Below are 12,100 nucleotides of genomic sequence, written 5' to 3'. Positions count from 1 at the left end.
GCGTGGAGGCCGCAGGAGGGTCGGCCCGTTTTGGGGAGACACCCTCTTGCCCTACAACCTTTCGGCAGTATGTCACAGCGCTGAAGCTTGCATCCATGGCCTGGGCCAGCTCTCCTGGGCCAGCGCTCCCCCAGGAAGCGGGTAGAGAGTGGGGGTGGAGGGGCGCATGTGATCTCTCCCAGGCCAATGGGCGCAGTGGGCCAGAGTTTGGCAGCCCCAGCGCCCATCCATCACCCCCCAATCATTAGCATGACAAAGACACTTCAATCACCCGCAGCCCATCCATCTGAGAGCGACGTGGAAGCGTCAAAAACATCTTTCTTCAAAGACTTTTGGAAAGAAGGGACCAGAGGGAGAGGGGGGTAAAGTTAGAGGAATATTGAAGACTTTCCTCCCCTCCCAACCCCCAAGACCTTCAATAGGCTCCTGGGTTATTAGATTTGGGCAAATTCAACCCAGCTGCCCCTCACTCTTCCCACACCCCAAAGGAGCCTTCCCCCCAAGGCTGTAGATGGGGAGGTAGGGAATCCAGCCTCCTTACGTTGCCCACAGCTCCCAGTCCCAGTTTCTTTCTCCCAGTTTGTCTAGGGGTGATGGGCTAGGACAGCCGGGTGAGGTATGTTATCTTGGGCCAAATGGATGACTGTGAGACTGTGAAAGAATAGGGTGCAAAAATACCTAAGGGTGTGAGGCAGGATCTAGAATCTAGAGTTTGAATTCATTATATGAAGGGTGGGAAACTGGCATTTCAGGGGAAAAAACAGGGCAGAAATGTGGAAGGAGGATGAGAAATGCCCCCATTTCTCTCTCCATCTCTCCACATAAATGCTCTCTCCTCATTCACGCATCCATTTTTCTCCCTCAGCCTCTCTTTATATTCCCTCTGTCTCAATCCATCTCTCTGTTCGTCCATCTCTCTCCATATTTATATTTGTTCCCTACCTATCCATCAACTCATCTCCCGAGATGTATTTATCCTCTCTCTAGCCATCCATAGCTGTAGCGGGCTCGCTCACTCAAACTCAGATAACTCCCTGTCTCTCTCCAGAGAGCCATAATGAGCTCCGAGCTCGGTGATGTTTACAGGTGAAGAGGAGGGAAATTTTATTCTTTTTTCGGAAGCATTTAAAACTAGTGTGGATCCTGAATTATTTAGTTCCCTCCTACCCTTGTCTCCCTCACCACCCTCCATATCTTCTCCCCACTGCCCAAAAGAATCCCAAGCCTCAAATCCATAAGCTCAATACCAATTACATCTTAAAGATTACTCAAATTTTCAATGAATTTTCTAGACTAGATCAAGGGCGTTTGCTCAGAGAATGGGAGATGCAGTGTGGAGTCTTGAGGCTCAGGAGTGGACTCTCCCCACTTTCTGCTCTTATGTGTCTGTTGGGTCAGGGATGGGGGAGGAGAGGAGAACAGGAAGTGCCCCCTTCACTCTCTTCAGACTGGGCTGGGACTGGAAGAGAAGCTCTTAGGTAGAGCCCATTGATTCTCCTCCTCCAGACTCTGAGGACAAGAGCTTGGTGCAATCCAACACCCACGCTCATTTGTAACCTGTCAGGGTGTCTGCCTGGCTGGAGGCCTGAGGCCGGGGCTAGGGCAAGTCCAGCAGGGCAAGAGTTCAGGGAGGGATCTTTGTAAACAATTGAGCTCAGGAAAGGAAGAGAAGCAGGTGGGACGGGTCCAGAGAGAAACCTCAAACTACTCAGGTTGCCCCACCCACAGAAAGGGCAGGGTGAGTACTCCTCACTCTGCAACAAACCCCAAAGTTATCTCTCAGTCTCCATTTTTCTGGTTCCCATTCCCCCTCGTTTTGCCTTTCCTCTACAGTCGCCTCTCCTGCTTTCTATTTTTATCCCCAGAATCACACACCGCCTTTCTCTTCTCTTACTGTGAGCCTTGCTTAGCCCCCAACCAAGAAAGACCTCAAAGCATTTCACAGGACCCTGCCCCTTTCCCTCCTCACATGTTACTTCGGACCCCTGCCTAGGACCAGGACAAGTTGGGGGAGGGGGGACAGCTGGTTACTTCTTTAAGAGAGATACAATAGGGGAGGTTGAGATAATGTTCACTGCCAAAGGGATGAGGGCAGACAAAGGAAAGGAGAACTGAGATGGGAGGCAGGGGTGGCCTGCAGAGAGCTTGAAGAGAAAAGGGTGTTGAGGTAAGGGCAAGCATATTTCTTTCTATTTCCCAGTAACTTTTTGGGTTTGTAGATGTTCCCAGCTTTTTCCTCTGACTTTAAGATGTTCTCCACAGTGGCCTTTGGAGAAGAAGGGTATGGGGAACTAGGGTTTCTCTTTTAACCCCAAATCTGAGCTAGGCCTAACCCCGAGCTAGGCCTGGCTGCCCTGCCTCTGAGAGACCTGAGTCTTCTCTTTCCACCTTTCCCTCAACCAGAGAGAACCTACTCACCTCATCCCTTGCCCTCTTAATTATGGGAGCAATCTGAGGTCTTGAGGAGGAAGTAAATTCCAAATCAGTTTAATAAAACAGCAGAAATCTGTGTGGGAGCTAGGGAAATGCAGTCTCCTGAGGCACTGCTGCTGGAGCCACCAGCAGCCCATTATTAATGACAAAAAGAGAAGGGGGTGGGGCAAAAGTGCCTCAAGTTATACTGTCAGTGATTGCTTTACCCCCAGCCCTCCAAAGTCACCATAATCTCCACTTCATCCCTGAGTCTTGCTTCCCTCTCTTGTGTAGCAGAAAGATGTAAACTTTTCCCAAAATTCCTGCTGGCTCTCCCAGCCCCAGCAGAAAGAACTGGGAGAAAAAAACAACTTGGCTTCCTAGGTTCCCAAGTCTCTTCCTCCTAGAAGGAAGATTCACCACCTGACCTGAGGAGAAAGTCTATGGAGCCTGGATTCCCCACTAATCCCACAGCTGAGTGCAAAACAAAACAAACAAGGACAAGTAATCCACAGCTGGACTAACCTATGGGCTCTAGGAGTTTCTGGTTGACCAAATGAGCTTCACCAGAGAAGGTCTGATGGTCCCAACACCCAAGTGAAATAAAGTTGATTTCCTCATTTCTATAATCTACTTAGATAAGACATATAGGAGAGCAAGGAGAACATAGGAATGCTGAGAACTGAAATTATGTTTGAGAGGTGCCAGTCCTTATCACACTGAGTGCGCAGACACGGGAACAATTCTAATCAGAAGGAGGATGTGTTAGAAGTTTACACTTGATTCTGGCCTTTCTGTGGAGGAAGTTGCTTTAGCCGGGGATTGGCGCGAGCAATTTGAACAGTTCTTTCCTTAGGTATTGACGTGCCTCTCTGCCTGCTCTCCTCAGTGCTCAGATCTTGAAGGCCAAGCCCAAGATCAAAGCTTGGAACTTAAGAATTAAAAAGATATTCAGGGTTCTAACTTTTTCTCTATAATTATTTCTCCTGTTTGTGGGCAGGATGGATTTAAATTCAGTGGTATTTCTTTCTTTCTTTTTTTTTAAAATATATTTTATTGATTTTTTACAGAGAGGAAGGGAGAGAGATAGAGAGCTAGAAACATCGATGAGAGAGAAACATCGATCAGCTGCCTCCTGCACATCTCCCACTGGGGATGTGCCTGCAACCCAGGTACATGCCCTTGACCGGAATCGAACCTGGGACCTTTCAGTCCGCAGGCAGACGCTCTATCCACTGAGCCAAACCGGTTTTGGCAGTGGTATATCTTTTAATGCAAGCTAATTAAATTGTCACAAATCTGGTCAAGAACCAGAGCCTATAGGTGGTGCATATTGTAATTCAAACACTACTAGTTTGGGGGCCAGGATACTTGCGTTCAAATTCTTGCTTGACCAGTTCTTAGCATTATGACCCTGGACAAGTTTTCCGGTTTCTGAGTCTCAGCCTCAGAGAAGAAGAATGTGTTTAATAGTACTTATTTCACCGCATTGTTAGTAATATTAAAGTAAACAAGAAAATATAAGCCATAGAGAACACTATACAGGTATGATATTAACATTACATGCACATTCTGAAATAGTATGAGTCAGTCTTCTGCTTTTTAATAAAACTAGCATATTAAAATATGGAAATATGTGATAGGAAAATAGCATATGTGCTATATTTTCATGTAACATATCATCATATATTATACAATATGTACTTTATCATATGCAAATTTCACTGAGAATTGTGACCGTTGGCTTTGTTTAGAAAAGGGATTTTTTTTTCTAAGCTGAAGACTTTTCTGATCATTGAAACCCAATATTATATAATCTATAAAGAACCCAAAGCATTAAAATTGCAGCTGAAGGTTTGAAGTTGGATATTAACAAGAACTTCCTGATCTTACAAATATTTGGAAAAAGTTTTCTAGGGAGGACGTTGTCTCTCTTCCTTGAGGGATTCACTTAGAAACGGTCCTTCCTGGGAGGTTAGACCTCACTTCTAGAATCTAGATAGACCAGCAGGATATAAACTTTCATCTGGATCGAAACATAAGTCAGAGAGTTGGGATCTTTCTAAAAGGAAGGATTAGAGCAGTGATGGCAAACCTATGACACACATGTCAGAGGTGACATGAGAACTCATTTTTTTGGTTGATTTTTCTTTGTTAAATGGCATTTAAATATATAAAATAAATATCAAAAATATGTCTTTGTTTTACTATGGTTGCAAATATCAAACAATTTCTATATGTGACACGGCACCAGAGTTAAGTTAGGGTTTTTCAAAATGCTGACACGCCGAGCTCAAAAGGTTCACCATCACTGAATTAGAGTGACAGGAAGAAGAACTGACATAACTTCCTACTGGTTTGGGTTCATCCAAGTGTGGTAGTTGTGGCCAAAATATCCACTTTGGAAACCTCCCCAAGTTCTGATGCAGCTGAATGTGTATCTGGATGACTGTCCAGACTGTTTTTTCTGTGGTGGTCAGAGAAGGTGTTAGCAGGATTCTTTCACTGTTGACTCTTCCTCAGAGGAGGAAGCAGTTGGTTAGCTGTCCTTCAGGCACTGAAGATCTGCCTCACCATTGAGTCTGGAGAGAGGATGCTGGGTGGGGGGCAGAAGAGCAGAGCTGAGCTGGAGAGGTCATTGGAGGATGGAGGCCATACCAACCACAGCAGGTAAAGAGGATGAGGACATGGGGCCCTACTTTCTGCAAACTGAGGAAATGTATTTGACTAGAGCACATTTCAAGAAGATGCACCATGGGGCCACTGAGTGCTCGTCAGAGACTTGGGGGGAAGGTGGGCAGGACAATTCAGCAGGGCTATTTAGGGAGGTCCAGCATTTGTACCAATGCTCTGGTGCTCTGGCAAGCAGATAAAATCTGAGGGGGACTTTTAAAGTGGAGTGCACCGTGTCAGAGAAGAAGTGTGGTGCCTGCCTCTTTTTGTATAAAACATCCTACTCTTTTCCAAACAAGGGTAAACATAACCAAATGTTGGGGAAGGCGGCAGCGGATGAAAGCCAGCGGAAAGCATGGCTAGGACACTCCTTAATATTCATACTTATTGACTACCTGGCATCTGGCACCCAGCACTGCATCCAATTACATGCTTGTTGAAAAGATTTCTCTCCTTACACATTTAAATAATGACTATGGGCACAATTTTGGTGTAAAGATACAAATTAAAATTTGCTAAAATGGCTCTACCGGATACTTGGGAGGTGGGCGATTGTCACCACCTCCATTTAAAAGCACACAGCACCAGCTACAATAAATATTTAATGTATCGTTTGTGAAGACTAACGAATATACTTTTGGCACATAATGTGCAGGACATTAGCGGCATTTAGCTCTTCCATTTATTTTACAGATAGAGAAACTGAGGTCTAGAAAGGAGAAGGGACTTGTCCAGGCATAAGTTACATTTTTTTAAATGACTCAGGGTTATCGTTATAATTCCTCAACCTAATGGCCCTTTGCTTTCACTATAATATTAATGAGCCATTCTTCTTCAAAGAATGACTCATCAAAGGCAGGGCAGACTGACAAGCAGCTTTGGGGATGGCACTGAAATATTCCCATTCCAACCACAGTCAATTTATGTCCAGTTTGTGCTGCAAGACCACTCACACTGGGTCCAGGCCTAAACAGGATGAGAAGTGATTACAGCCACTTGGCACAGCCACTGTCCTTTAACCTGCCACCACTGGGGAGCCCGCTGCCTTATCTGGGAAGCCCTCTTCTCCTTCCACCTCCATAGCCAACCAGGAAACTCAGACTAAAGAGGGTGACCCCAGTGATGAGACAAGGAAAAAAGAGCTAATTTGGAACACAGGTATCTTGAGTCCCAATTCTTCATGAATCCCAAATTGCCAGGCATTCCTTTGAATTTTAAAGTGGGTGGGGAGATTGAAAGCAGGAGTCATTTCCTTCTGAAAATGCATTGCCTCTTTGTTCTGCTGTGGTGGCATCAGAAATGGTGAGTTTTGTGAATAGAAGAAGAGAGAGAGAGAGAGAGAGAGAGAGAGAGAGAGAGAGAGAGAGAGAGAGAGAGAAATATCTGTGTGTTGCCTGTAAAAACAGTTCCAACTGCTCCCCAATAATCAACCAAGGGAAATGCTGAAACTCCCAATTTCCTTGGATTGACTGCTTTTCACCCTCAGGGCTCACTAAGTACCTAGAAGGAGACTGGTAGGTTGAGCCTTTGGCTGGACCCTCCTGGCTCCACACTCGCTCTGGCAGGCAGGAATCAGGTCTGCTGCAGCCTCAGGCAGGAGCTGAGACTTGGGTTGGGGAGGCTTGGAAGGCCATAGCCAGGTAAAGTGGGTCAAAAATTCTTAAGCAACGGAGGAAGGCAGGGAGCAAGGTAGCGCTATGCTCTAGCTCAGTGGTTCTCAACCTTGGCTGCACACGAGAATCACCTGGGAATCTTTTTAAAATCCTGATTTCTGGGCCTCGTCCTCTAGAAATTCTGTTTCTTTGTTACTAATGTTGTGGCCCCACCCCATAACAAAGAAACAGAATTTCCAGAGGATGAGGCCCAGAAATGATTCCCAGGTGATTCTAATGTGCAGCCAAGGTTGAGAACCACTGCTCTAGCTGCACTTCTCAAACTTTAATGTGCATATAAACTACCTGGGGATCTGCTAAATTGAGTTTTTGATTCTCTTCGGAGTGGGACCGAAGTTTCTGCATTTCGAACCAGCTCACAGGTAGTGCTGATGCTGCTGGGCCACAGGGCAGCAAGGGTCTTACAGAACCAGAGCCTCAGGGGCCCTGAGTATCGCACACCAAGCCCTGATCCCAAGACGTGAATTCTCTCCAGCAGAGCAGATCCTGCTCTTTTGGCATTGATGAAAGGTGCTCTCTTTTTGACCAAAGAAAGCTGGAAGGTGGGCAATTAGCAAGATCCTTCTGGTGTTCTTGATCTTGGTAACAACCTGTTATAGCTGAAAGAGCATTTTTAATTAGGCCAAATTATCCAGCTTGGCGGTACATAGAAATCAAAGCCCCAGCTGAAATGCCTGTTTCATTTTGCTAGTGTGGAAATGGCTATGTGCTGTGATTTTTAAGATGTTAAACACTGCCTATGGGCATATTTTGTAGGGAAATAAACACATAGCCCAATAAAATGTATAGTGTGGTTTTAATATATTGTAGCCTCACTTATTTATGAGGAAAATAAACACACAAGCCAATAAGCTGTGTATTATTACTTTAATATATTGAATTTATTTCATACCTATATATTTTATGAGGAAAAATAAACTAATAAGATCCATGATATTATAATAACACATCTAATTGTTCTATATTAATTTATTTATGAAAGAAATAAGTGCAATTTAACATGACATAAGATTATTTAATGCGGGAGGTGAATTCTATATGAAGACAGTTTAAGGGATGAAATTTCAGCTGAATAAGATGTGTGTACTTCCCACACCGAGGGTCCAGTTAAAAAAAAATATTCAGAGGCCTGTCTGGTCCTATATGTCATGACCTATCTGGCTTCTGGCTTTGCCTGACAGTTGTTGCCTGTTGGTGCCCGGGACTCCAAGTCCTCGGCCTGTTGGTCCAGGGGAACGTCTGGGAGGCCCAAGAAATAAACTGATTTTGGAGACTGGCAGCGTCTGCTAGGAGGTAGCCCTGCAGTGTCTATTTCTGGGCCCGAGAAATATTAAATAAACCTAAGGAGGATGGATTGCTTTCCAGGGCCCTTTAAATCTCCACGTTCCCCGGAAGAAAGCAGAAGGCAGATGGGGAAGATCGATCCTGGTTTCCCGCTTACGGGGTTAGCAAGTAGCCAGGCCTGGGAGGTGGGGGATAGGAGATAGTGTTCAGATGGCAAATGAAGTTGTTGGCACAGACAGGTAGGTCTGCGTTTGGAGAAAGCTCTGGGCAGGCTACAATCCCAGAGCGAAGGATCAAAAGCCCGAGTCGCCCAGGCGCACCCGGGCCTGCAGACCCGGCGCGCCCCCTCCCCTCCCCTTCTCATCCCCACGCGGACTCTCCGTCCATCTCGCGCCCTCGGCATCCATTGGGCTCAATTTAAAAAAATAAAATAAAACAAAAACTGGGAGGAGACTCCCTGGTTCCCTTTCTGCACTGGCGTCTGAACGATCCAGAAAGGAGAAAGGGGGTGCAAGGCCGGTCCCCCGGGCGGAACCCCGGGCGCGTCCCGAAGCGGCCGTCATGGCGGCTCTTCCCTCGCCTCCCCGCCGCCTGGCCTCAGCGCCATTTTGAGCATCACCCTTGCTTCCCCGTCTCCCTGCCGCACTCCTCGCTCGTCCTTCCCTCCCTGCAGGCCAGGCGCCTGCCGACGCTGCCCGGGCTCCCTGGGCTGGTCGACCCGCCGCCCCTCGGACGCTCTCCCAGCCCCAGAGCGACTGCGGGGACGGGGAGCATCGGTGCCGGCCCCGCTGCGTTGCTCCCGCGGCTCCTTCCTGCCCACGTGGCGGCCCTTTATCCTCCCGGGGCCCGGGGCACGGGGCCTGCTTCCCGAGAAAAGCCCGGCGCCCACTCCACTCCTCCAGGCCGAGCCCCCAGGCGCCCTGCGCGCCGGGAGAAGCCCTCCACCCGTTTGGGGTGCGGCAGCTCGGAGCCCCGGGCCCCCTCCCAATCCCCTTGCGTCTCTGCGGCCTCGGCCCGGGCTCCCACGCGCGTGCCCGCGGCCTCCGCTCCTTGCACCCTCTCCCGTGGGCCGCACACCTCTCCCTGCACCGCCCACCTTTCCAAGCCGAGGCCCGGAACACCCGCCAGGGGCCAGAGGCCTTCGGTGGGGCGGTGGCGAGGTGACCCGGCCTCCAGCAAACCTCCCCGCAGTCTCGGAGCTGCGGGAGGAGAAGCGGTGGGCGGCCAAGTGGGGCCATTTTTGTACCACGCGGACTCAGCCAGCCCGGGACCAGACCCAGCCCGGGGAGAACCGAGGGCGTCAGGCCGGCCTAAGGGCTTCGGGGGAAGGGGCTGCGTCCCAACACAAGCACTCGTGTTCGTATAATAAAGGCATTTATTCAATCTATGAAAATAATGTACAATAAATACTTTCCCCTTTTCCTATTATTAAAGAGTTTTAATAAATAATCTACGTCCTAAAACTTAAAAAAAAAGTGGAAAATAGGCTCCTCTAGCTCTTTTTAAAGAAAAGCCCCGCCCCGCCCCTTACAGTGTAATGATTCCTGAGATTTCGTTGGAAGGAGTCTACCGAACGGAATTTTTCTGTGGTTTCCAAAAGACGCCCGAGTATCCAAATATTTTAGAGAGAGAAGAAAGGACGTGGATTAAACGCTAATTCAATAATACCTGAATTTTAGCAAAATACCTAAAGAAGTCTAAACCACTTGGGGGCTGGGGGGTCCTGGGAGGCCCTGGGGGTGGGGGGCAGAGAGGCCGGGAGGAGACGGTTAGGGGAACTGCAGGTCGATGGCACAGAGGCTGCTGGTGAAGAAGTCCAGGTCTTCCTCGGAAAAGGGCGCAGGGCTGTCGAGCGAGCCCTGCAGGCTGGGGGAGAGGCCTCCGGACAGCTGGAGGCAGGAGTCGGCCGCGAAGAAGTTGAGGTCGGGCAGGAAAGGCGAATCCTGCCGCTCAGGGAAGGCGTCCTCGGGCAACAGCTCGGGTTCCAGCCCGCGGGCCCCGCGCAGGGCGCCGCCGGGGCTCGGCGTCCCCGCGCCGTCCGGGCGAGAGGCCAACGGCGGGGCGCACGGAGCGCGCAGAGGGCCTGGCGCGACCTCGGACGGGTGAGAGCAGGCTTCCCGCGCCGCCCGCGGGGCGGAGAGGCGGCCGGGGCTGGCCGCAGGTTCCGGGGCGGGCTCGCCGGGGTCCTCTAGGGAGCCCGGGCAGGCTGGCTCCCCGTCGGGCGGCTCTCGGTGCTGCGTCTGCCGCTTGTGCTTCATGCGCCGGTTCTGGAACCAGACTTTGACCTGCCTCTCGGTGAGGTCCAGTAAGGCCGCGATCTCGACGCGGCGCGGCCGGCACAGGTACTTGTTGAAGTGGAATTCCTTCTCCAGCTCCAGCAGCTGCGTGTTGGTGTAAGCCGTGCGCAGCCTGCGCGCCCCGCCGCCGGCCGCCTCCGCCAGCCCCGGGCCATCTGCTGGGAAAGCGGACGGAGCATCAGAGCGGGCCGCATCCTCCTCCCAACCTCAGTTCAGCTGAAATAAAAGACCCTTCCATCCGCCAAAAACAGGAGCCGCCGTGCCCCTTCCTTCCCGCCCACCACAGCCGCTCGCGCTCATGGCTTTTCCCTTCTTTCCCGTCCCTCTCCCTGCACAGCCGGCCCAGGTCAGGGCAAAGCATTCAGAGAGCCGCCCACGGGCCATGCAGGGGTTAGAACCGGCTCCCCTCTGCCCCCAGGACCTCAGAGCCTCCCCGGGTCCTCCGAGTGGATCCCTTAATTCGGACTCCACGCAGGGAGGGGGTGTATAAAGAAAGATGGTTCCTCACCTCCTTTCCTCCCTAGATCCTAGATTCCCCCTCCCGTGTAAGAGCTGGGGGAATGGGACCGAATCTTTTCCTGTCCTCAGATTCAGCCCCAACAACACACATGCATCCCTCCTCACAGATAAAGGGCAATCGAATTCTCTTCTCCCAGCAGAGAAAAAGCTCTTCCCCAGCCAGCTTCCAAAATCTGCTGGGGGGGGGGGCGGCGGGAGGGAGGGAGATGGAATCTGGCAGCGGCCAGGCCTGAACCCCAGCGATCTATTCTGCTTCCTTGTCACTGAAACCAACGGGGCTAGGAACCCCAACAGGCTTGCCACCTTTTCTTCCTCCCCCATCGCTCTTTCTCCCCATTTTCTAGCTGCCCTTCACCCCACCCCTACCCCTTTTACAGACCTGTGGGCGAGCCGACCCCGGAGGCTGGGACCGAGGAGGCGGCCGGAGGGGACGTGGCCGATGGGCTGGGTTTCTTGGCAGATTTCTTCTCTTTCATCCAGGGGAACTCGGGGGCCAGGGGGGCGGCGGGGAGCGGCGGCGGCGGCGGCGGCGGCAGAGCGGGCCCATCTTCGGCTCGCTTTTGGCTCCCGGGTCTCTGAAGGGTGGAGGCGCCGAGCTGGAGGCTGGGGAAGGTTAGCTCGAAAGGAGGAGGAGGAGGAATTAATGTCGACTCCTTGATTGATGAAGTTTGAAATGTCTCCAAGACAGCGGGGAAGGAAGTCAGACACTCGGCGAGCGATGGCTGGCTGTTTATAAACCCAATCTCCCTCTCAAATTCAAAATTCATGGCTTTCAATGGTGGGGGAGGGGGGCTGCTGGGGGGGGGCGTCAGGAGGGAGGATCGGAAGGGACCCCCCCTCCTGCCCCCCCCAGGTTTATGTGATGGAGCGATTTTGGGAGGGAGGGATTTTGCTGTCTCTCTCTCTTTTTTTTAAATTTGGGGCCTTTATAATTGTATATTGCTGATAAATACAAGCGTATGGGGACTCTCTCTATTAAACCCAGGACTCTGGCGAAATTGCAGGGAATTCGTGGTCACGGGACCAGACTCGGCCAATCGCTGGTCTGGGCCTGGTGGAAAACAGAGAGCATTATTTGCTTTAATTGATTCAAAAACTCCAGAGGACCCCCGACCTGGACACCATGAACCCCCCCAGTCCTTCACTCCCTCTCCCCAATGCCTCCCTTTCTTCAAAAACAAAAACAAAAAAACGCTAGAGGACCTTTCCCTCATCTCCTTCAGAGAATTAAGATCCTCCAGA

The 12,100-nt window shown here is 50.5% G+C and overlaps 1 protein-coding gene across 2 annotated transcripts; it reads right to left on the bottom strand.

The window, feature by feature from the left end:
* Positions 1–9,669: 9,669 nt before the first annotated feature.
* On the bottom strand, positions 9,670–11,939 carry HOXB2 (homeobox B2). Of its 2 annotated transcripts, none has more exons than XM_059670732.1 (2): positions 11,238–11,939; positions 9,670–10,494 (listed from the first exon to the last, which is right to left on the bottom strand). In XM_059670732.1, the coding sequence occupies exons 1-2, from the start codon at positions 11,623–11,625 to the stop codon at positions 9,812–9,814; spliced, it is 1,071 nt and encodes a 356-aa protein (XP_059526715.1). In that variant the 5' UTR covers positions 11,626–11,939; the 3' UTR covers positions 9,670–9,811. The 2 variants fall into 2 exon arrangements, with proteins under 2 accessions (XP_059526715.1, XP_059526714.1); XM_059670731.1 differs by having other exon boundaries at positions 9,670–10,497; positions 11,238–11,938.
* Positions 11,940–12,100: the final 161 nt, after the last annotated feature.

This window comes from Myotis daubentonii, chromosome 16, assembly GCF_963259705.1.
Source record: "Myotis daubentonii chromosome 16, mMyoDau2.1, whole genome shotgun sequence".
Classification (NCBI taxonomy): domain Eukaryota; kingdom Metazoa; phylum Chordata; class Mammalia; order Chiroptera; family Vespertilionidae; genus Myotis; species Myotis daubentonii.
This window is presented reverse-complemented; position numbering and strand designations above follow the sequence as displayed.

What these genes read in the sequence shown, in the direction of transcription:
- HOXB2 (XM_059670731.1), bottom strand. Translation starts at nt 11,625, where the DNA reads ATGAATTTTGAATTTGAGAGGGAGATTGGGTTTATAAACAGCCAGCCA. An exon ending in CGGGGTCGGCTCGCCCACAG is followed by an intron (nt 10,498 to 11,237) that starts GTCTGTAAAAGG and finishes CCGCTTTCCCAG; the next exon opens with CAGATGGCCCGGGGCTGGCG.